Here is a 26,135-nt window from a genome sequence, read left to right on the forward strand (position 1 = left end):
GCCAGTCCATCAATATCTAGTGATATCATCAATTTACTTTGATATTGCTGACATCAGGAAATAATAGGCCCAGATGGATCAAAATTGTAGAGTACTTTTGTGTGAAAAACCCCTGTATGTGAAAAATTATTTCTCCCTGGTATTATCTTCAGTAGAATTTAATAGGAGCATGATACCAACATCAGTAGAAATTCTCCATTCTACATGTTTTTCAATAATTTAGATTAATTCTTTTATCTAGTATTGCAACTGATTTTTGTCTAGTGTGCCTTAATAATTGCAAGCTTGTATTTCAGAATGAATCCATTTCAGAACAGGACATAAAAATGCTCAAAAAATTTGCTAGTTGAACAGCACGCAAGTTATTAGCTAGCAGCTAGTGAGCACTTCTCATGCTAAATGTTAGCTTTGGTAGCTTTTTTGTCTTTTCTGAGAAATGTGAAGCTATATTTACTTTTCAACAGTACACAAAACAGCTTCTCCAATGCTCATTCTGCTATAACGATTGCACCTATGTTACTTTCCTCAAAAATAGAGCTCATGTGGAAAACCCAAAGTGGGACAACTAAGAAATGTGCACATTATCACGAAATATGTTCCTATCTAACTGTTCCATATGCTTATTGTAATGTAATGTCTTCTGTGTCTTTGAAAACACAGTATGATAATGGCTCAGGTTTCATCTCTACATTTTTTATCAGCTTTTGAGGACTTTGAACTGACAGTGCAATAGTGCTAAAGAATTCATGAATGAATATATATGTTGCATATTGTCCCGCTTGTGAAAAAACAAGCATCTACTTACCCCAAGTCCCCCACAAGGCAACAAGGAAAAGAGTTTTTGAGACACGTTTCCTATATATTAAAGAAAAAAAGAAACAATAAGCATCATTTATCAAAAAGACATTTAAATACTGGAACAGTGATCACTCTTTTCTGTAATTCAGATTTTGGTATCACACAATGAAAGTGTCGTGTATTAGAATAAAAAATATTAATAGTACTTAGAAAGCAAATCAGCCATGGGACATCTAAGGTACTCTTTTGCAACAGTGATAAATCTTAAGATTGGTAAGCAGTAGTTTCAAAGGAGTATAATGATCAAATATCCACAGAAATTCTTTCTGAACTAGGGTGACTAATCATCCTGATATCTGTAGCTGATAAGCAGCTTGTCTAAGCTGGTCATCTCAGCTTCTTCTACAGCCAGTGGAGTGAGGTAGGCACCTCTACCCAGCCTAGATGACTGATAGGATGAATTATACTTGAGAAGTGCCTGTTTCTTTTCACTGACAACAGAGGGAACTTCATTAAACTTACATGAAACTGATAACTAATTTTTTAACTTCATCTCTCCAGAAAAGTTTCTCCTTTGAAAATCACAGTCTTAGTCTTCCTATCTATGCAGAAATGCTGTTCTTTTCATTTACATACCACCAATGAATACATTAATATTTTAAAAACATAAAATGAAATACTCCTTGTTTCAGTATTACTCAGTCAATACATTCTACTAAAAGGAACAGAAACTTGATAGGCTTTAGAATCTAATTTCTTACTCTGCTCTATACATTAGATAATGTGATAGGGTTTATCTTAATATTTATACTCACTTTATTCATTCATGTTTTCTTTTTTTGTACCACTAAACTCACTGCTTGTCTTGATAAGGACAATATGAAAACTGTGTAAGGATCTCAGGATTTGATGCAGTTCGTATCCCAGTATGTAATCTGATCCTAAGGCAGCTGTGGAAGAGAACATAAGCTTTTCCCCTGCCGTATCACAGAACTGGCTTTGTAACTTTGCCATCTGGAGGAAATGTTAGATAGTGAATCACTCAAGTTACCTAGAGGAGCCACCCATTGTTATGGAAGGGGCGAATGCTGCAGTTACTCATGTTTAGCAGGTGCCAATGAAATGCATAAAGACAATTATAAGCCATCATCTTTGAAGTACAAGAGACCAGACTGCAAGGTCTGAGATGAAGAAAGTGCTTTACACTTCGAGTAAAATCCAAGATGCATTTTTAACCGACTAGAGGCCTTTGATCAGTTTGCACAGTGTGCGAGAAAAGCCAAACAAAACCTCCTGTGGAGCTACCAGGGGAAATGCAGGTGCAGCAGCTATGCAGAGTATCCTCATACTGTGAGTCCTAACGGCACCAGACGTGCAAGGAAATGTGGGCTGCAGGAGACTGTCAGAGTAGAGACACAGGAGGAGTTTCCAGATCTCTTGCTAAGCAGATCCAGGGACCAATGTGAACAGCAATTTTTCACTTTTCACTATGGGGAAGATCAAAAAGTCCTGAGCAGATAACTAGAAAATTAGTGCTGTTAAAGTACCAGGAGACATTAATGGAAACGTAAGCTGTAATTTGAGATAAACGAAGGCATTTTTAGAATATTGAATGAATAGATCTTTTTTTCTTAAATTCCATTGCAGAGTTGGGACATAAGAGAGAACAGATGAAATCTCATTTATCTCCCTGAAGCCGGGCACATTGTGCATGGTAAACACTATTAAAACCAACAAACACAAAGTAAAAACAGAAAAGCAGATGGTGAGGAAGGACACTAAAATCAATCAACAGCTAATACTAAAATGGGGGGAAACAAGCAATGAAGCCTTTTCAGTGTATCAAGAAACTTGCCAGGTTACTCACTTCTTATTGCATGATAATCAAAAAAAAGCAGGTAACAGACTTTGCAGAACAAGAAAAACATTGAGATTTCATTAAAAGAACAGTGGGGAAAATTTCTACTAAGAGAGAGTGAGACCATCACTTAGATGGTCTCACAAAAAGAAAAGAGGTCACAACACTCTTTGCCATAAATGTAAATCAGTAGCAAAAAGTAAACCCTGAAAATGAATCGAAGTGAGAATTTGCCATGATGTTTGGCGTTGATTTCACAGCAGAACTTGGTAAATAGCAGTCATTTCCCAGTAACAACCTTCCACACCCCAGGATACCTCCAGAATAATAATAATAAAGATACTGGGATAATTCAAGTAAGATAGAAGACAAATTTTAAATAGTCATACATTTTTTGGCTTTGCATTCATGACAGAGTTTGCAGTCACCAGCAAATCATTTGAGAAAAATCTTTTAGTTAATAGTACAAGTCAGTACAACAATTTACTGGTAGAGCTAGAAAAATTATCCAGATTTCTATTGTGAAATTTCAACTGGTTAGTCAAATCAAGTGCTGAGGCCCCCATCACTGACTAGGTCAGGGCCCCTACAGAAGTCAAGGAAGCTGCTTAGGAGATAGACAGTTGGGGACTGAGAGTCTGATGACCAGGAAAAGTGATGGGCAAAAACTGTCTTTCACAAAATAAACAAACAAAAAAGTGTGTTCACTTGTGAAAAGGCACAGTTTGAGGAACCTGATTGTTTTCAGTATCATCCCTCAAGAATGAAGCCATTTCTGCTAAGCGGTCATTTTTTCACTAACTTGAAATTGCAATTGCACAGATGCTCTGAGAATGCATCTTTTAGTTGTACTCTGAATATTGCCTCACTGTCAGGGATGTATCAACAGTATATTTCACACTTTTTACAAACTTGTAATCATTGGAAACTTGATTTTTAGAAACACTTTATTATGGTTGGAGGGGGGAAAAAGCAAACAAATTTGTAAGATCTGTTTGATAACTGTTCTGCCCTTGACGTTACTCAAAGAGATTTGAAAGGTGGTATTCTGTCACATTCTGTCACACCATAATGTGATATGACACATAGTCTGCATATTAGTTTCCTTCATGTCAAGACAATGTAGTGCAACATAACATGTTGCTTAACACACCAAACTGAAATAAAATCAGTCAAAAGCTTAACTACACAATAGTGTAGAAGTTGAAGTAATCATTTGCAAGAGCTGCATTTGTAGGCCCTGATGCGGGAAAAATAAAGCCAAGAGTTCAAGCCAGTTTATACTCTGAAACCATTAAGAATATGTGAACGATAACTGTGTGCATAAGTCTCACTGATTTCAGTAGTTTCAGTAGTTTTTACAGCCATTTTGCTTTGCAGTCTTCCAGAACAGAGTTTTTTTCCCCAAACAGGGACACTGAAATAAGCATTTATTCACAAGTAGCACATTTCTAATCCTAGTTGTACTTATATTTAATTCCTTCAAGTGTTTCCTTTCTGTTTGAAAGATACAGAAGCTGCTTGTTAGCAAAAAAAAAAAAAAAAAAAAAAAAAGAAAAAGAGCTTCAGACAAAGCAGATGTACTTTTCTGAACAGGAATAGGGAACAAATGCTTTTCTGGAGCACAAGTGAACAAACAGTGCATCTGTCTTTTTGGGTGGGCAGAGTAGTAAGGAAAGCAATGGTTAGGTCCTCCTTTTCATTAGGATGCAAACCCATAATTTGATGGAACAATTTCTGTAGAAAAAAAATGCACTTTCATTGAAATAGAAATGTTTTATGAGACGATGTTGTTACTGATGACATTTTTGATGAGAAACACTTCCTTTAGATATTTTCCTTTGCTACACATCATTTTGAATTTCTATAATATACCAAGATGTTAATTTTAATTTTGGGGTTGGTTAGGTTCAACCTCACTGAACTGGGAATCATGAAAGGTGGAACAGTCACACTGCATTTTGGAAAAGTGTAAGAGACACTTAAGTTCCTTTATACAAGAGTCTGGAAGCCCAAATCGTTAGAGCTCTGAGCCAAAAAAAAGGCACATGCTAAAGCATGTGGGAAGAGTGTTTCATTGGCTGTTGTCTTTGTAAAAGGCCATGTGAGATGTGGCAAGAAAACATCCTAGAAACAGAGACAGAAAAGGGAATTTAGCCAAGGATAAACTCAGAATATATGCTAGAAGTGCGATCTTGATATAAATTTACAGAATAAGTATTTTGGACTAAGTGTCGAATAAAAAAGCCAAAGAGCATTGAGTAAAGACCTGTGGGCAAAGAAATAGTTTTCTGAGATTGGATAAACAAAGCCTTCTGCATTCTCTACACATAGACAGAAACACAGCGAGGATAGCAGGGTCCATTCCTTTTTTCACCTCATAGCTGCAACTACACACTGTTGGTCAACCACTGAGATCCAAACTGGGAGCAATATTTTGTATTAATGCATGTTGTACTAAATATTGTGAAAATTAAAATGAAATGAATCAATCCCAACAAAATTTAAATGAAATGCTTGACTTTATCAAAATGGAACATTTTGACAATGTTGAACTCAAATCAAAATGTTTCCAAATTTTCATTTTGCAGGAATTTTTTTTTTTTTTTAAAGGGGGACTTCCTATCTTGGAAATTCAAGCTCCTGAGAATCTATCATACTGTAAGTATTTTTCAGTTTTGATGTTGCCTTAGCCAAGAAGATATATATACTTAGATAATATTGTGATCAAGACTTTTTTTAATCTACTCTTATGACTCACTGAAGCAACAGTCTGCCTTACAGAAGAAACTCTTTGCATTAGTTTCCAAAGAAAAATAATTGTTATGTATTACTAGAACTGTGGCAGCAATTTCTTTTGATGGCAAGTATTGGTTTTGTTTGGGTTGGGTTTCATTACATTTAGGAAAAGCTCCACATCTTAGAATAAGTGTTTTAAAAATAGCTGAGAATTAGAGTGTTGCATCCAGTCTGCTGGGACATAAAGGGCAGTATTTCACTCACAGATTATTTCCAAAATGCACTACTTTATTGTGTGTTTCCTTTCACATTCTCTGTATCAGGTCTGACAAGTAGATCTGCTTCATGCTCCCCTCATGGAGAGCTCAATTTAACACTACTTTTCTATTCTAAAAAGCATACACTGATCATTGTCTGTGCATGGATATTTGATGTGAAAATCCTGTCAGTTTTCTGTTATTCTGTACATCCGTGGATCCATGTAATATTTTAATGTGTTGTTTCCCCCTGTTATTCAGAAAGGTATCATATTTTGCATAATGGGAAATCATTAGAATAAAGTTCACTTATTATTAAGACTTAGGCATGGTATCTGCACTCAGCATGGCTGAAATAATTGAAATAAAGCAAATGAGAACAGCAAACAAGCAATTCTGACAAGCAAGTGTATCTTAAACTCTCGTTTTCAAATCAAAGAACACAAGGAGATAGAAGACCAACCATGTTCAAAATTGCCATTGACCTCTGATGGAGAACAAATTACAGTAAAGGGTTAACACTTCAATGATTTTTGAAGCAAATGAGGAGAAACTTCTATTGCTGCTTTCCAGCCTGTGCATTTTGCTAATCTATATTTGGCTTCCATTGTAACATTCTCCTTCCACATAGCAATGCATTTGGAAAAAGTGAATTTTTGTCACACTGCTTGCCAAGTATTTTAAACTGACACCAGCTATGACTAATGACAGTGCTGGAATGTGCTGTTCTCAGTAGAATAGAGGCCTGTACAGACCTAGGAGTTTCCTGGGGTCCAGCTTCTGTCTGTTCAGGGGGCTGGTGCCATACAGCAGTGAATGATGTTCAGAGTGAACCAGCTGTATTTCCTCCAGACTGGCTTTTCGACCTCGAATTCGCTGAAAGAAAACAGCAGAGGCCTACAATATTCCACTGACAATATTTAGGGAGGAAAAAAAAAAAGTAAAGGTCCGAAATAACATTTAGTATGATTAATAATGGGTTGAAATTGCGTCATGCAGGAATGTGACACTGATTTGTTTATTAAAGTAATGCTATATGAAAAACAAATGTGTGCGTGGTTTATCACAAATGCTTCACTTAAGTCTTAGCAGAGTTAACAATACAAGGTTTCACATACAAGAAAAATAAAAGATTCTGCCTCTTTTCTACATTATATTAAGAGATACAAGCCAAAAGGTGAAATATTTAAGTAAGAAATCTGCCTAGAAAAATTCTAGTTTAAAGACCAAAAAATTACTCACACCTGTAAGCTGCAGATGTGTTCTGAATGAGGATTAATGTTTTTTGCATCACTACTAGTACTTGTGATTTATGCTGCTAGGAAGAACATGATCACAGTGAGGAGAGCCAGGGAGAAGAAGAAAATTAAAGGTTAAATGCTTTAATAAAATATTACTATATATTTTTATTTTTTTAATATATGTTCTGTATCCCAGGATCATTTTTGCTGTTACACATGCCAACTCGCTTGCTTGCTTACATTTCTGTAGGTGGAGTTTGTCTCTTTAACTGTTTCTCCAGCCTGTAGTCTCCCCACTTAAATCAGTGTTAAAAAATCTGGGATGTCTTTCTATAAATCTGTTGAAATTTAAACAGTTTAGGAAGGAAGGAAGATAGAAATGAAGGAAGAAAAGACAAAACTAACATCTCCTTATTCAGCAGATCTGTTCCCTGTAAGTATCTGGAGTTACAGCTTGTCATAAAAAATATTTACTCTCTGCTTGTCCTAGTGCTGCACAGCCTTTGCAGACACAGCAACATGAAGCAGATTTTGTTCAGGTTTGGGCATAATAAACAGCACTGTCAACAAAGTTCTGGTCCCAAGCTCATCTTTCCTGTTGATATTAGATAACATGGAGAGAAAACAGCCTATTTTTAAGGTCTTGGACTCTGTTTGCAGATCTGGTCCTTATGAACACTTGGGAAAAACCTCTCACAACTTAGACTGTATCTGTCCAACTGTCAACATCTACAGATAAAAAAGGTACAGAAGTTATCCAAATAGATCATCCTATTTTTAATAGACTGATTAACCTGTTACAGAAATGCCACTCAGTTCTAGTTTTCTTAGAGGTTGTTGTAGTTTTTACTATATCCATCACCTACTCATGCACATCAGAAAGCACCAACCTCTTCACCAGCAGAAGGAAGCAATATTGTAAATATTAAAGAGAATTTGCACTGTGGAAGAAAGGAGCTGCCTAGGGGGCGTCAGAAGAACCATGCACAATTTATATTGAGTTAAGCAGTGGCAATTTTTTCTGACTAATCAGGAAAAATATACTGAGAGTTAGATCTAGATGCCTGTGGAACAAGCTTCCCCTCAGGGATATGGTGGAAGCCCTATTTCTTGCAGTGTTTAAAACTTGACTGGACACAGCAGTGGAAAAATCATTTTAGGGAGTGATCCAAGAACTAAATGACTTAATAAACCCTTTTTCATCTCTAATTTCTTCAAGCCTCTCCCAGTCTCACATGAGAATTTGTAGCGGTGCACTCACATCCTTTTAACACACAGTTGCACAATCAAAATCAGCACATTATGTTACTTCATGGAGTCAGTAAACTCTGTAATGGTTCTTCTGGGTCAGATAAAATGTTTTTCTTCACAAGTGAGGTGACTGGTAACATTTATTCGTTCATCCGTTCTCATTAAGGTCTATGTTTCTAATAAGCTGCTTTAAAATCTATATATCAAATTCTCCATAGCAAAACCGAGACTTTTAGGACAGCTAAACCAAATGTATAAGAAAAGTAAAGTGGTATTTTATGAAGGTCACATCAAAGAACCTTGAATAAAATACTCACTTTCTGGTCATATATTTTCTACAAGTTATACAAAAACTCTTTAAGAGATGTTTAAGAGAGTTAATTGTCTAGCTCTTTTTAAAGTGCTGTTAAATGCCATATCCCTTTAACTATAAAAAGACCCACAGCTAGCCATTATTCCTACAATGGGGAGCTCTGTGATATGTGTTCTGGAAGTGGCCTCCCCAAAACATTTTGCCGATGAGCTACCTACTACCCAGTATTGCCAGACAGATTCTCTAGGGCAGAAATGGATTGTGCAGAAACAGCTTTGGTGCAGAAATCAAGTAGCACTGAACAGGATGCCCCACTCCAGGCTGCTCCCAGCAGTGAGGTCCTCAGAGTGCAGCCAACAGCTGAGCTGCCAGGACAGGCACAGCCCAGAGCTGCTTTTTCTCCACAGCTTTTCCAGCTCTAACCTTGAGTATCAGCAAGCACATTTACACAGTAAATGGCAGGAGGAAAGGGAAGGGTAAACAGTGCACATGTCTGTGCTGTTTCTGCATTCCCATCTCCTCATTTACTGTTCCTTTCATCCTACCCTTGCAGTATCTCTGCCTGTCAAGCCATTTTCAATAACATTAAAATTCCAAATACCTAAGGCTCAACACAGAGGAAAAAATAATGGATATTAAAAATTACCTGTAATAATTGCTAAGAACGGTTCTTCTTACAGAATAATGGCAAGATTTAGCAGTTCTACAAAAGCACACATCATGTGTGTTGCCAGAATCTGGAACCATGTAACTTCAGTTATACAAAGTAATAGTTTCTGGCTGTCATTGGCATGAGTTATCAGACAACATAACATTTGCATTTGTATAACTGTACACATATACTTTTATCTATATCTTTTCTATTTTAAAGTGTCTTTCTTAATTTTCATTGGCCATGGTAGTATTAAAAGCCTAAAACGTAGTAGAAAGCAGAAAATTGGCATAAAGCCAATGAAAAAAGAAATAGCATCAGAGAACTTATGAAAAGTATTTATTTCATTCATGGGTATTTGAATACTATGTCCATTCATCTACTACAACCTTATTAGAAAGCAAGTCATCTTTTTCTAATGTGCATGACAATTTGTGCATTGGCTTTCTCCTCTGACATATTAATTTTCCTCATCAACAGAGACATTTATACATCTCAGGAGAGCAAAGCACTGCACGAATGTTTCAAAAAATCAGTCTAGAACTAGAAAGTTATTCTCTCCACAATGGGAAAATGCTTTCACCTTTCACAGAGTTTAAGGTCAAAGAGGACTGTCTAGTCTCGTCTTCTGTTTAAAATAGAGCATTAAAGTTTCACACAGATAACATCTATTAACCTGAAGATTTTGGTTAGACTTTCAGCAGACTAAACTCTTGCACAGTAAGAGATTCAAAAAGATGAAGGTGACACTGCCTGTTTCTTTCTACTAAACCAACAGGAATTGTTGACATAGCTTAACGAATATTTCTCACTCAGGTGTCTCAGTGTAAGGTATCCATTGCCTTTACTGCAGTTATTTATATGGAGATAGTGTCTCTGAAATTCCCTTAGCCTATCTAGTTTGTAAACAAGGTCTTCAGAGTTTTTCCTGCTTATCTGAGATTTCTCAAAGTTGTTAAATTTGCTCTTGTTTTTAAAAATACACCCAGATAACATTGATCTTTTTCCAGACAGTACACCCACATCGCTTGTTCTCTCTCCATTATGTGGGAATTGCAAGCAGACATACCTCTGACACTCATGCACCCATGTAGAGATGCATTTACTCTCTCCATGTGTTTTGGTGATCCAGTGCCTAACCTGAATATGTTAAACACTACAAAGATTGTTGCTCTTAAAGACTAACTTTTCCTGTATTATTTCTTCTTTAGTGGTAAACTAAGGTTCAGAGGATGGAATTTTTTCATGTATTTCTATCTGTGTGATCTGGCAGACTCAAAGTTTTTTAAATCTTTAAATTCTTTCCTTCTCTACCCTTTACTCCATGAGATGTGGACAGCAGGAGGTGTAAGATGTCTCCTTACTCCAGAAAACTACCAAACTTCAGATCAAATTCCAGGCCGAAAAGAAAAATGTTGCTGGACCATAGTCCCTACATGAAGTAGAGGTGGGGGCACAAAGTGGGACTGTGTCTACATCTTCTTTTCTTTTCTAAAACTGTGCTGATCAGTGTAGCCTAATGTCAGTCATTGTGCATAAATTATGGCCTGAAAGGAGTTATGTAAATACTTCCTCTCCCTAGAACAAGTAGAAAGCAGACACCACTACCAAAATATAATTCAGTTCATTTTTTTGTCTCAAAGGTAGGTCAGCTATGCATTGCTCTTTACCAAGAAAAAATTGCAAAAAAAGATAATGGATGACAATCGTTGCATCTTTTAGCTTCTCTCTTCTGGTGCTGCATTTGATAACTCTGTTCTATGTCTGTCAGCCTTTAATGAACACAGAATAGGCATTTCAGTAAACATACACAAAACTTTTAAACTAATGCAAAAATATTGTGTCTGAATTGTATTTTTCCAATACATATATACTAAGACTATCCAAAAATCCCCTATGGGTGGAAATTACTCCACTCTCTTGGCCTGGACTCAGTCAGCGACTGGTCTCTCAAATCTGGCTCTCCAGGGCTGGCCATGGTCTGAATGTGCTTCTCCTTTGTCTTGGGAAAGCTGATGGGGGAAGTAATCTATCTATTTGGAAGAGTGATATGATTAAAAAAAATTCTGAAAGCTATCACTAGTTTCTCAATTTAGCAAAAAATCCTCTAAACTGTTGTTTGAATAACTGTAGAACTCAAATATCTATGGCTAGAAAGACAAAATTCAGTCTGGAGAAGAAAGTCCTTTTGGCTGTGTCTGCAGCAGTAAACTAAGCAGTGCCAGGAAACATTCCCAGGCAGAGGAACACAATCATCTATTAAATTGCTAAAGTGGTCCATCACACCGTTTTGGCTGAGCAACAACTAGCACTCTCCCAAACAACTCCCAGACATGGTTTGGTCACTGGCAGGGGCCAGGAAGCATTCCTGGTAGTAAGAACATGGGCTTTTCCATGCCAGTTGGCCGCAGTGATGGAGAACAGTCCCAGGTACATTTTATTTTGTAGTGAAGATACAGCTTTGAGTACCCTAGTCAAACCTTGTTATGATTTTACCAAGTTATATTTTTAAAATGCTCTATATGGGGGCAATATGAGCAATATTTACAGGTAATAGATTAAGTCTAGATTAATCTACTTAGATTAATCTATTAACTGCATTAGCCATGGTGTCAACCCAGTATATATAACTTCCATCATCCCATGCCTAGTTAGAAATGATGGTTCTCTGTGCACTTGGCCAGTCGTCTCTCCAGGGCCATAGACCTGAGCTGCATGATAGGGGTTAATCCACACCACATGATTTAGGAACCACATTTTGGTCACTGCTATAGATAACAAAGATCGTATAGATACAGATTGTTCATTTTCATAAGGGTTTCTTGTTAGATTAAGAAAATAGGGAGGGTCCCCTGGCACAAGCCTGTGACTAAGGATACACGCATTGCAAGGTAACAAGATCTGAGCTACCTCCAACTGAACTAGCTTTGATCCTGATACACTCATTAGACAAAGAGTGGGACTGCAGCCTTCTTGTGGGACTATTGTTTTAGTAAAAGAGGAAAAAAAGAAGGTTCACAGTTACTGCAGAGGATTTCCTAAGTGGCTGCTGCGGGTTGCTGTTCCTAAGCCGCCCTTCAGACTTGGTACATAAGGCAGTGCATGCGGCAAAACCTGGCCAAAGATGTCCCCACTCCTTCTGACAGAAACTGTGGGAAATTATATTGAGAAATTACATTAAGAAATACTAATATCTATGAGGGAGCATTCAGAAGTCAGTAAAAGAGATGGTGCAGTTGCCCGTGATGCTTTGACTCTGCATCTTCAGTGTGGTATATTCCAGAATGCAGCTTAATGGTGGCCTATTATTTCTTGAATAATGCAATAACCACTCCTTTAGTGACACAAGTCATATATTCAGCTGAATAACTTTTCTAAAGAATCAGAGTACCAATTAAGTGGATCACCACAGCCTTTCTTATTTGGAAAAGTGAGCACATTTAAGGACGTGTTTGATGTCAAGCAAGTGCTAGAGAATTCAGTGAAGCGAAGGACAGATTGCATCATCAAATATAATCCTACATAAGAGGATCAAGATAAACACCAGATCTACACACCAGCTTCATGCTGAAGTTTTATCATCAGAGTTTACATTTTGACAGCTTGTTTCACATTCCAGCCTCATTTCAAAGCATGCAATGGGAGCCAAAATTAACTGAATGCCATTCAACATGAAGTGACTTATTTCCTCTGCCCACTCACTGGATTTTTCAAGACCTAATAGGCTATATTTCAGTTTTTGAAATTGCAGAGTTGTAAGAGGAAACTTTAAATCTTCCAGGAAACTATTGGACTGCATGCACCTCAGACTAACCTATGCCACTTTTCCTATTTATACCTTTTGCAGATCCACACAATTTACTGTTCAGCAATATCTGTTTATTACTGAAGAAAGCAATACATAGTAGCACACTGCGTTTTACTTATTTTGTTTCTTTTTGTTTTTTCTTTATAATACGGATCCTGAATCAAGAAGGTAACTAGGCCTTATTTTAGTAAAGTACTCAGCTACTTGTTTAACTTATTCCTTAAGTATGTGATTCCACCAGTGAAACCACTCATGTGATATGTGGCCTTAAGGACCTTGCTGAAAGAAAGTCTTCTTGAAAATCAAAAAAATTATCTAAGCTAAAAAAATGAATTAGCCTGTTAGAGGGCTGCCATCTAGTTAGATGAGTGTATACAACATGCCTATTTATAGTGCTTGCAATGTCTCAATGCGCAGTACACTAGACTACCTGCAAAAATGTTTGTGGACAATCACTAATAGCTAATCAAAGGAACCTATTGTACCAGTTCCTTTGGGTTTGTAAAAACCTAAGTATATAAAGAAAAGTAATTAAAGAAAACAGAGCATAAGAGCCCTGTCAATTTTGGGATCCTACAAAACATAAGCAAATTTGTGTTGAACTTTGTTAACTTGTGCTGCAATACAGTAAGCCCCCTCAATTGCCACAGCTTTTGTGACAGTGCTGCACAACTCATGGGAAGCAGTGAATGGTAGCAAAAGGCTGTTTTTCAGTAACCCAAGTCATATATGAACCTCGGAACCCATATCTGATTTAAGCATGATGTTTTAATATGCAATTTTGTGAGGGAGATCAAAACAGAAGAAAGTTCCACATTTGCTTTGATATTGTCTAAAAGATTGCACTTGAATGTCTCAGGATTTGACATAGTACCTATTGTACACCACGCAAATGAAAATGCTATGAAAACAGACTTTAAAGTCTGAAATAAAACAAGATGCAATGTACTTATGGAGTAATACAAACTACATTTAAAAAAAAAGAAAGAGGTGTTCTGTGCTACTACAGATGTAAAATCCTTAGCTGCTTGAACTGTGCTACTAAAAGGACTGCACTTGCCATTTGACTACTGCTTGTCTATCTTCCTATATCAAGGTGAGGAACACAGTCATGTCTGGATTTTATTTTCTGATGAATGTGGATAAATTACTTTGATTGTGTAGATTCTTTGTCTTCTGATTGGGAAGTTTGCTTTCCTAAAATGCATTATTTTAATATTGTCAGTTAAGTCCAAATAATTCCTAATGCAAATTACTTTCTTATTGCAGAAGTAAGACAGATTTAGGATTTAACAAATTGCCATTTTCTTTAACAAGTCAAGTATCTGGTCTTTATTTTCCATTACCTCGCACTTGTTTAGCAACCCAGTTTCTTGCAGCCTTGACCAGATGCTTTGGATCCTTCCAGCATGTTCAGGGTGATTAGCGTAGTTGCCACACATACACTGGTGCTTCAGCATCAGACTGTCATACACAACACCTTCAGCACAAAGACAACACAATAAGAGGCAGTAAGTGAAACAAATGCAAGTTATACACTCCGTGTTGTGCATACTATAGCACAACTGGATTTTATTTGACAGTTAGAGCAAGATGAAAATTCTGGATCTTAATTCTCCTTTCCTCTAGGAGACTCTGAATTTTGACTTACAAGGTACATCTTGCGATAAGGCAAAAATGAAATCTCAAGAAATTATACTAATAAATACAATTAACTGTAAAGAACAAAGGAAATTGGGTGGTGACTTGTTAAAGCTTTTATGGGTAGAAATAATTCAGTCCCATTACTGAGTCCCTTGTTTTCTCTTTCTCTAGTGTGTAAGATCAGTGAAGGCTGTTAACCTGTGTATAACAAGAAAAGGTTATATATTTATAGCAGTTTAAGGAAAATAATCCAGAATAACCTTTTAAAATAAAGTTTGAAATGGCAGTGTCACTCTGTATTTGTACTGCTTAACTAATACAATATTAATTCCAGATCTCAAAGCGTATCAGATGAAAGTTTCAGATAGTTGCAGCAGTGGCAGCCAGAGTCCTCTTTCATTAAAAAGAAAAGTTCCACCCACTACTCAATTAGGACCAAATCCTGTTGTTAGACTGCAATGCAAGGTTCCTTTTAAATTTTCTACGCTCATTTATTCAAGGACAGAACAACTTTATATGGAACAGCTATCAATATCACATTGCTCTGTAACTGTGTATTGGGAGAAAAAGAGAAATTTTAGCAAGGAGACTCAAGCTAAACTCAATTTTCAAGGCTTTCAAACCAAGTCTGAAACACTGAAAAATTATTTTATTTATTTACTTGTTGTTTGTATTTCCACAGAAATGTCTGGAACAAAAAATATTTTCCTTACCCCTGTGAACCATGTTCATTTGGGAAACATTTTGATTTTTCTTCCCTTTACAGTTGAAAGGGACTCAAATTAACAGTTTCTTCAAGCTGCAAAACTTGGCATTCAAAATCTCTTTCTTTATGTGCCACCACTACTGGGGATGCCAACACAGTTCTGGGAAAATTGTGCTAGCCTGCTACTGAAAAGACAGCCAGTGAAGAAAATACAAAATTAAAGTCCAGATTCAACAACATGTTCAATACCACCCTTATTTAGTAAGTTCTTGAATGGATATTGAACTTTAAGAAAGTGTTTAAAAACTCTACTGAATAAGAGTCTGTATACATTGTGGGCAATGCAAAGTTAAGGTTGAGATAATTCAGTTAGAAGCCAGCCAGAAATTATGCTGCTCTAGAAATATTTATGCTGCCATATTTCTTAGCTCATGCACTTTAGAACTGATCCTTTGGGATTTTGCTATTTAAGCCAAAATGATAATAGAACAATTATGTTTAGCATAAAGAAAACACAAACATAATACCTATGTGCAGCATGACTAAGTTTATGCTAAATGATTATCTAACAAACAAAATAGTTCATTAGCAATAAATTCTTGTATTTACTTTCTTGGTTTGTTTTCTTTTAAAAGAAGAGGAAAAAAAAAAAGAACCAGTGAAAATCTGGAGCTAATAAACTAATGCAGCTTAAAATCTCTGCTGGCATTGTCAAAGCAGTTAATGATTTCCTTTCTCTGCACTATTTTGTACTGTACTGTCTATAAGCTTTGCTGCTCTATTGTCAGGTTTTATAAGATATTCGAAATAGCAAGTATGCGCACAAATATGTGTGTGCTCACATACCTTCCTTTCTTTTTCTTGGCACCCAAAGTTTTAATTTCTACTCTGTTACATACCCAGATTGTACAGTTAGTTTGCCAGTGGTCATACCGTTAGATAAGAAAACTCTTCCTCTCATCCCCTTGTTTAACAGAGAAGGTGTTTAGATGCTAAATGTATGTACATCAGGACTTTCAGAAGCTCTTAGGTAAGCAGTTATATCCAATGGATTTGAATGGAAACACTTGTTAAATGTTAACAAAATAAGATGAAATTTGGAAGTATCTCCTGCCTGCCACTCTTTCAATGAAGGTTTTATTGCAATTATCAAATCAATGCTACCTAAAGGTTTAGGTTTGCATAGTCCAAACTGCAGTTAATAGAAACAAAATATATATAATGTACTATGTTTCTATGATACAGAATCAAGATGGTATGTAATAATGACACTTTTTGATGACCTATATCAGGGTTGCAACTAAACAGTGATTTTGAAGTGAAATGCTGAAGCTGAGGGTTTAGGATGCCTCCTCTGTTTGACATAGATATAAACATCCTTTTCTTAGTCCATTAGTATTATTTCTACAATAGAATATAGCTAAAAACATAATTTTATTGTATGTGAATTATTTTGTCTGAATCAAAAATCAGTTTAATTGGATCAGGTCAGTATTGCATGGCAGAAGCATCTGCCTCAAAATTTTAAATGCTAAGATATTCACAGCACTGAGTGTAAAAATTATTTCTAAGCAGGATTAATTGACTTAAGAAAAGACTGAAATATATCCTTTCATTTATTCAAGCATCTAAATTGGTTTAGGGTGTGCAAGTAATTCAGATGTGTGGCTGCTGGTCATACAGCACATGTGCTTGGTACAATATCACAATGCAGCAGTAGATCTTACTGCTAAAAATAGCCTGTAGGATTTCCCTAACAGGATTCAGCCAATAGTCTCCCCACCCCCACAAAAAAAAAAAAAAAAAAAGAGAGAGAGGGAGACAACTGTTTTCAATTGCAGACTGCTGTGAAATATTAATAAAAGATGGTTATTCTGTCTTTCCAGAACAAATGCCTACAGCCAGATTCTGCTCTCAGATTCCTTGTGTAAATCTGAGCAGCTCCACTGAGACTGGTGGATTTATTCTGGATTTACACCAATATTACTGAGGTCAGAATGTGGCCCTGGTGACAGACTGGAATGGTGACACCACTGAACCATATAATGATAGAGGACACAGGACAAAAAAACCTGAATTTGCATTAAGTCAAAAAAACCAAGGTCTTCCTGGTGGGAACTCCCTAAGACTCATTCTTTTCAAAATAATTTATTTGGGTCAGCTTCTTTTAATATTTTAAACAGAGGGGAGAGCAAGAGACCTAAAAATTATTGGCTAACAGCATGCTTTGAAGAAGGTGAAATGCCCTGGACAACAACAGTACCAATAAGAAAACCCAAGGGAAGAAAATCTAATAAATTATTCAGAAGAAAAATCTGAACAAAATAATGTCAAATGTTCTGTAAATCGTCTAAATGAACATCGAGTAGACTTTATATTTTTTTCCATCTTTAATTCAGATATTGTGCATATACTGTGTCTATATTACATAGCGCTCTCATAACCATCACCATTCTGATTCCCTTCAGATATTTGGCTAAGACCATTTTATCACATGACACACAAAAATATAAGCTCATTTTGATCCCCATCTGCTGCAACAGTTTTCCTTCTACCTTTTTTGTCTTCCAGGAATATATTGTCTTTAAATAGGAGAAAAACCCCACAACAGTAAGAAATAATTTAAGGCAGATAGGTGTTCTTACATTAATTTCTACAGTCTGAATTATATCTCACTTCATGTTGTACTAGAATTTTCTCCCTTTCCACCCACCCATTCCCTCCTTCCATGCTTTTAAAATGGTAGTGTTGCAACTGCCTGTGAACAATGGCTAGTTGCATCTTGTGCTCTCTTAAGGGAGAAAATCACTGAACCACAGGATATCACAGGTTGGCAGGGGCCCCCAGAGGTCTGTAGCCCAATCCTCTGCTCAGAGCAAGTCAGGACTGTGATAAGACCAAGCTGTTCAGCGCTTCCATCCCAAAGGATTTTAGAAAGGCTGTATAAGAATAGGTAAAAGCTGGGTCCGGGTTTCTTTCCACTGACCAATGAATAGGGCACCATCCAGACCCAGGAAATACTATACGCAAATAAAGCCATTCTGTACCATACCATACCATACCATACCATACCATACCATACCATACCATACCATACCATACCATACCATACCATACTATACCATATGTTAATAATACATATATTGATCTAGTTATTCACAGAAACTGTGTTAGAACTGTTGATGTTGCCAAGTCTCTGTTCATTGTCACTCCAAAGGTGTAAATCTCAGACTATAGAAAATAGCTCTATTTTCAATGTACTCACAAACTGCAATGATAAAGATTATATATGTAAGATTATAAGTCTAGAGGCATGTCAGGGAAAGGGATTTCTTCAAGCAGAAAGGAAAGGCTTCATTGTGAATGCAGAGGTGTGTGCTCTGTTGGACCTGCAAACTGGTCAATTGGCCAGGGGGTACTAGCTGTTTGCATAGATACAGCTTTGAGGCAGCTACAGCACTGCACTACGTCTTCAGCCAGTACCTAGAGGATATGAAAGAGATGTAGGTACACAGCAGAAGTGGAGAGCCAGAAGCATAAAGTTGTAGAGAAAGTGGAAATAGGATTTATTTCTTTAATGAGTAGAGATGCTTATCTTGAGAGCTGTAGAAGGGAAAAAAAAATAAAAAGATTCAACAAAGGAAGAAACAAGGATTCAAGAAAAAGATGTTTTGGGTTTGAAGAAAGGAGTTCAGTGAGGGATTGAGAATCTCAGTTGGAATAAGACTCATATTTTCTCTCTTTCCTTCTCTCTTTCTCTCTTCCCATTGCTGTTGTTCATGTGGCAGTGCTTTACTAAAGGGGTAAGGTTAAACTGTCTGCCCAATCTTAATACACCCTGAATCTGTATATGTAGCATATGCATTTCCATTGCAGAACCTATCAGGCTTCCTTGAGTCAGCTCTCAAGCCCTTTATGCCTGGTATGTCCCATTTCCCGGCAGCATCTCTGTTCAGTGTTTGTCCTACATCATTTAATTCCTTCTCTTACTCTTCCATCTCAACTTCATAATTTCTTCTTTCTTGATCAGTTCCACTGATGCCACAAGTCCCCAGATACATGTAACCCCCTTGACCCTAGTCTCTTTTCTGGGGACTTATAAAGGGAGGTGTCAGCAAACCTTAGCAATCAGACTGAAATAACAGTCTTTCTTTACTTTTGTAAATCATTCAGCTTTTCCAGTGGAACTGCAGAATTTTGAACAGGACATGGAGGCCTACACACAGTGATCTCACTTTTGGTGTGCTCTGTGAATCTTTCAGAATGAGTTTACAATGTTTTGGGGACTCTATGAACCACAAGTAGAAAAACAGTGGCCTGGTTTAATAATCCTGTCTATACACAGCTGGTCTTTTTGCAGAAACTCATGGAAAGCAAATTAGTGTGTTTCTTTCTGTACAATCCAAATGTTTCTTACCCAGCAAGTGAAATTCTTAAGTTTAAAGAAGAAGAAATTATGTCTTTCACTTTGAATGTCATCTTGCATCCGTTTACCCACTTACTTGGAGTGTTCTAAAGATATCTCTTTTGCAGTTTTTTTCTTTAAAATAAGAAATTTTTGCTTTCCAAGTTCACATTCTAATTAAAAAGATAGGAGAGCATGTTGTCTCACAAAGTCACATACAGCGCCCATTAAGGACTCCATCCTACATCAATCCGTGGTCGCAGCTTGAAAAGCTGTAAACTTTCAGGGGCATAGCAAGTTCTGCCAACTGATGTGAAGGAATTAATACATCTGGCAGAAACTTGAATAAACAGTATCTCCAAGTTCTGGAGGTCCAAGTTTTGGGTGTTCTAGTCATTCTGCTTTGGACAGCCCAGGCCTTACCAATAGGAGATGCTCCCTGAGTGACTGGACTGCCCAGGGCCTGACCATAAAGCCTCTCTCTGTACAATCCACACAAGAGGAGTGAAAGACACCAAATTTGTAGCCAAAATAATCTTTCAGTCATGGCTACAGTTTTGCTCCTTCTGTAACGAACGTAATCTTGTAGCATAGACTGACTTGTCAAATGAAGATGTTGAGAATTATATTGCAGCTTTCCTACTTACTGGTTGTCTTTCTTCAACTTATTGGTGATCTCTTCACTAAACAGGCAACAAGAACACAGAGAAAAGAACCAAAGGATACGGAAATGAAAGAAAAAGCTATAAATGACTTAAAGGCACCAAAAATGCACCTGTTGCTATATTGCCAGAGCCAGTGAATGATAATAATTTATGACTGTGTGAATATTAACCCTGTGATTTATCAGCTGCACTGGTTGACTTGATGCCAGTACAGCATCATAAAGCTGAGGAACAGTAAGGCTAAAACTGAATGCATTGCTGCAGGAGGTATTTGAGGCATTTAAATCTGTTGATCCTACATGAACAAACGCATTTGCCCTGCCTATTAAAAGCAGTCTTTAGGGAGTCCTACCAGTTGTGTAGACATGCTGGCTGGGCTGGTCCACGTCTGGGAGAGGTAATGTGGAATCAGTGGGGGAAGACGGGGTCCTGGACACCGACCGATGTTTATCTAATCCCGCCATGCCAACTGTAGCCATCTGAGCCTGGTAGATTTGCAACTGGTGGACACGCTGATGTGCCAGGAACTCCTGTTTCCAAGAAAACAGCACAGTAGAAAGAAATGTGAGACGGGATCAAGTAAGACACTGAGGGAAACATGTCAACAAATTAAGTTCATTAGGTCAGGGCTGTAATAAACAGTGTGGAAAAAAACCCCAACTCGCACCTAAGACCTAGTCAATAAATCCATTCAACAGATGTTTTCACACTGACAGTGTGGGCTGCTGACTTTGCTGGAGAATAGGTGATGGCAGGCAACCTGTCAGTTCTCCCTGACAGAGGAATAGACAGCTACACATGCAGAGGCTTATAAAAGACAAAAGTTTTTCTAATACATAGAATACACAATATGATGTTAGAATATGCATTTTATGAATCTACACAAATAAAAATAAAATGTTCCTACAGCACTGAAATTGAAAAGCAGTGTCCTTAGTACTAAATTTGCTGAGCAACCATGAGTCAAGTTTCTACAGAGGACTGAGTTCCCAGAGTGCCCTGGAAAACAGGAACAATTTGCACATAGGTTTTCACCTATTTTTCATCATTTAGAAATTTAGGAATCGTTACATGAGATCCCACTTAGGGACCATCTTTTTTGTCATAACTGCTGCCAACTGTAGGCAGTGCCAAACACTTCAGGAAAGGTAGACAGGTTTGGAAAGACTGAGACAGAGCAGAAAGGAAGATTTCCTCCTCTGTTTTGTTTGTCAACAGATGGTGACTTTTGCTGACATGACAAAGGCTGAAACCCTGCTGAAGTTGGAAACCCTGATGAAGTCAGTCGAAACCTTGGCATTCACTCACTTCATACAGTAGGATTGCTTCGCAAGCTTTTTTCTTTCTGTTGGTTGCTTTTCTTTTTTGTGTGTGTGCATATAGTCCTAGGACCTCAACAGAAAGTTAATGCAAGAAAGAGATTTCCAAACCACATTGCAATATAAATTCAGTTGAAATTCACACTTCTGTCTTAGAACTGCAGACTCTGTTTATCCTCACCTGGGCTCCATATACATATATGCAGGTATATGTATGGTGTATATATGGCCTCTTTTTATGTTGTTTAAACCCCATAACAATTAACGGTGCTGTATGCTGTTGCCTGGGACAGCAGCAGAGAGGCCTGGCCTGGCCAAGGAGGGATTGCTGGGTGCTCAGAGGTGAAACCGAGTTCAGGCTGTGTGGGAAGACAGGTGGGAGTAGCCGAGAGTACCCCAGCCCCTCACGTGCTGCAAAATGAATCCACAGCTCATGGGAAGCGAGAATGTCTACCCTGCATGTAAAAAAAGAGGCCTTTACCAGAACAAGTGCTCATCAATAACAACTGAAATGAGAACAAATGCCTTTAAAAGGCAGCCTCAAAACCCACATTAATATCTAGGGTCACCACTTCAGTGAAAAGACATAAGGTCATGGGAAGGGTAAATCACTTGGGACCCTGTCTTAAGTGACTAAATAAAGAAAGAAAATATGAGTAAGCAAAAAAGAGGTTTTACAAGAAGTGTCTTGGTTTGGGGTCATTGAACTATTTCTCTTTCTTTAAATACAATCCCCAACTTTTCCTATTGCTTTTTTAATGTATGATGACAGGATGGGGTTATATATTCCAGGAAATATCTTGAGGCATCTGAAGAAGTCTACGTATTCCATTTCCTTATGAACATAACATAACATTCAGGAATCCTTTCCTGAAATGCTTAAATGCCTCGTTTTTACTTCACTAATTATTTTAATTGTGATAAATTTTCAGAGGAGATATTTTTTGTGCTTCTAGGCGTACACATCTTTTGTAACCTTTGCTGGAAGCGTGTGTGATTGGAGAGAAGTGAAGAATGCATGGATGCAATTGTGTTTCCATATTTTCCTTATGGAGGACAGAAGTAGATAAATTACTTTGTGGGGATTTAGCATTCACTTTCCTCAGTGCTGGCTTAGTGCTCAGTAAAGAAGGCACAGGAGGTATTTTGCTGTCTGTGGCACAATTACTCCCTGCATGCTAGGGTCAAGTGGTGACAGCAGCACTGTCTGTCTGATGCTAGTGTATTCACCATCTCCTGCCTACTCTTCCAAAGCATGAGAGCTAGCTGAGCAGTTTGGAAGAAGCCAAACTCCTACCTTCAGGAGCCCTTCCTCACACAGAGCTTTACTGCCATACATGAAATCAGCAGAATGGCTGTTATTTCTGCTGCTCTCCTCAACCTCATAGCTTGCATTCATTGTGTTAATTAAATAGCTGGTATCTGTGTAGTTCTTCACTCAAGGGGATTTTTGATACTAACTAATGATAATTCATTAATTGAGATCACTTTTCTGATAATTTGGATTTGTTCCCTATTGGAATGCTCTTCAAGCTAGTAAGGGTACATCAGTGTACTCTGGCAGTCTGCATTAAACAGTATTACTCAAATATACTTCTTAAGGAAATCTTGGAAATTCAGCTATCAGTGAGGGGGAATTCATGCTGTACACAAATGTTTCTGCTTCCTCAGTACCAGCCGACTCCGAGGTCTTATCCTTTACAGCTGCCTTGTCTGCCTTTCTTTTACTTTCAGACCTGAACTTCACTTGTGCAATACCTGCACAACCTTTTTCAGTGAAGCTGTAAGTTTACCATTCAATCAATATCTAAAGTCTAATCTATTCAGGTCTCTGACCTGAAAAAGTCAATTTAAGTGGGTTTGGGGGTTTTTTTAATGGTGTTTTGAAGAAGAAAAAAAGCAAAGTCTGGAATACTACACAACATAGATATTTCGGGAAGATGTTCCTACCTTTGCTTATAAAAAGATTAGGTGTTTGTGTCTATGTAAGCAATAGAAAACGTACTTTTTTCAGGCATATGAACAAATCAAGGTAAATTTTTTAATGCTAATCAACCTGTGTGAACATCACCTAAGAGCCAGCCAGCCACATATTTCAGCAATTTGTCAAAGACCAAGAAGAGAGCCTGTTCTTGCTCTCCTATATTTTGCTGCTAAACTGTGTTTTGCTTATATCATTCTTCCCTCCTCAAATGAAACCAGACACATACTTAGAATTTGACACATGTTTATCAGCATAATCAGTCCAGGGAAGGAGAAGAAATTTGTGGATGGTTAGATGGAAAGCTGCACGACACCTGTTTTAATTTCTGAGGTCACGGAAAAATGTCTGCCTGTGAAAACCTTTTAAAATTTGTTAAAAGTCCAGTAGTTTGTCTCACAAGGATTACACTAAGGTTTGCTTACATGCTCTGGTGACTTCCAGATCCTTTAACTGTAATTTTAAAAACTCTAGGCATCAGCAAAGTTTGGACTTGTTTAGGTTTTAGTCGAAGTCTTAGTCTAACTTCCTGATGAGGTTTCATTTTACAGACAACAGGCACTCATGAAATACATATATTTTTTCCAGCCACCTACATATTTATGCTGTGAGCATTTGAGATACTCTGTGTCACACAGACAAGTGGATTAATGCAATGAGTAATGTGGATAATCAACACATTTATCTGGCTCCCCAAATGCCCACCTGGCCTCTGGAAGGGATTAAAGAAACACAATGAATTCATCTTCAGGTTTTATGTGCTACAGCACTGCAAACACATGTCCATCTCTCCAGCAATATGACAAAAGCAGTATTTGCACATCTGCAGGGTTAGTGATTTGTGTGAATATATTTGGAGCATTTCTTAGGTAACCTGAGCCCTGCCTGCCCGGCATGGAGCCTGCTAGTTCCAGGTGCCTGAGATTAGTTCATTAGTAGAGGCAAGCAATTAGGGCCTCTGCCAGAAGGAGCGGAGGGTCATTCATCGTCTTCTCCAGAAACTGTCTTAGGCCCTCAGTAATTATTTTGAGGATGATTTTTACAATCAGTATCTAAAGAGAAGATGACCCTTTTAGAGGCACAGGAGGTAAATATTTGTTATTCTCCTAGTATTACTGTAAGGTTTGTTGTTTAGAAGGAGCTGGAATTAATTTGGATTCTGAGGATTTTAGTGAGAACTACTTCCTTATTTCTACTGGCTGTGAGAACTGGTCATCCACAAGTGTGTTCAGTTGGATTGTTAGATGGTCTGTATTGGATGACAAAGCATAGGTGAATTGTCTATGAATTAATGCTCCTTCAAGCTGTTAAGTTTTGCACAGAGAAAAAATATGTGGGGTTCACTCATAAAAACTTTTCTTGCCTCTCAGCAGTCTGCTTCTTAATTTTGTTTGATATGTTTACATTTAGTTTAATCACAGCTAAATAAATCCTAAAACTGGTATGTCTGCACCATAATCCTAAGTGTGTATGGGCATATGCGCACCTCTCTTCATGGTTTATGCTTTGGCTTTTTTTTTCTTGTCATAGAAGACTTTTTTTCTCCTAATAAATTCAAAATTTGCTATTCCTAATAGTGAGATTGCTGCTTATAGTCTCTCATACATCTGTGGCCCTCTGTTGTTGTGCCTCTACTGCATTCTGCTAAAGTATGAAATGTGTGCTATGTCTATTAACTGTTAAAAATCATTCATGTATCATCCATTCTCCCCCAAAGACCTTTAGTGCTACTAACCTTCCAAGGTTTTTCCACTCAAAGCATTTTTTTGTGATCTGTTCACTAGTTATTTTTTTCTTATAACGTCCACATTGTTTTCTGATAACTATCCAAAGGACCAGTTATTACCAAGGAGGAAAAATGCATACATGCTGCACATGTATTTTTCTTCACTTTTGGCCTAAGTGAGGATGAAAACAAGACCTGCCCAGTAGGAAGACCTGATCCTTCCAAGTATTACCTCTGAAGTGCATTGCTGCCTTATCTCACCCCATGGCTGCTGTTGGACGCCCTACTCCTTAGCCTCTTCCAGACCCCCCTCCCCCCATAGCAACATGGGAACAGAGTAACTTCAGGTCCTGCCATTTGCCTTCCCTACCACCCTCCTTGACTTCCTACCTTCCCACTGTAGTTGTAGCTGAATGCATCCAAGGGGTGTCCAGGCCAGCCAGTGGCTGCATCTAGCAAAATGGCCTCTGCTTGCAGCAAACAGAGCTCAGTCCTGCTTTTAAGGTCCCCACAATGGCAGCCTTGGCCCAAACCAAGACAGCATCATCCAAAGTCTCATTCAGAAATCCTAGGCACCCAGAAACTTCTCCTACAGATCAGATGTAGCTAGTTAACAGTGCTTCGGAAATCATGGACCTCATGGAAAATAAGATTGACCGTGGTTATCCCCAGAAGTGACAGGACAAAAACCAGAGAGCAATGAATTTCTAAACAAGGAGTATTGGTACAAAAAGAGCTGTAGGTAAGCAGAAGTTGTAGCACTTTTGACCCA

General features: G+C 37.7%; 1 protein-coding gene across 11 annotated transcripts in view; it reads right to left on the reverse strand.

Moving 5' to 3' along the window:
- The window catches only part of HDAC9 (histone deacetylase 9), a 490,905-nt gene that overhangs the window by 129,209 nt on the left and 335,561 nt on the right, over nucleotides 1-26,135 (reverse strand). For all 11 annotated transcript variants that reach the window (XM_074863233.1, XM_074863213.1, XM_074863224.1 and 8 more), the window contains 4 exons: nucleotides 20,690-20,867; nucleotides 14,264-14,397; nucleotides 6,408-6,528; nucleotides 806-855 (listed from right to left, as the gene is read on the reverse strand). In XM_074863233.1, coding sequence (XP_074719334.1) covers nucleotides 806-855; nucleotides 6,408-6,528; nucleotides 14,264-14,397; nucleotides 20,690-20,867 — 483 coding nt within the window. The remainder of the gene's footprint in view (nucleotides 1-805; nucleotides 856-6,407; nucleotides 6,529-14,263; nucleotides 14,398-20,689; nucleotides 20,868-26,135) is intronic.

Source organism: Strix uralensis, chromosome 1 (genome assembly GCF_047716275.1).
Source record: "Strix uralensis isolate ZFMK-TIS-50842 chromosome 1, bStrUra1, whole genome shotgun sequence".
In the NCBI taxonomy this organism is placed as follows: Eukaryota; Metazoa; Chordata; class Aves; order Strigiformes; family Strigidae; genus Strix; species Strix uralensis.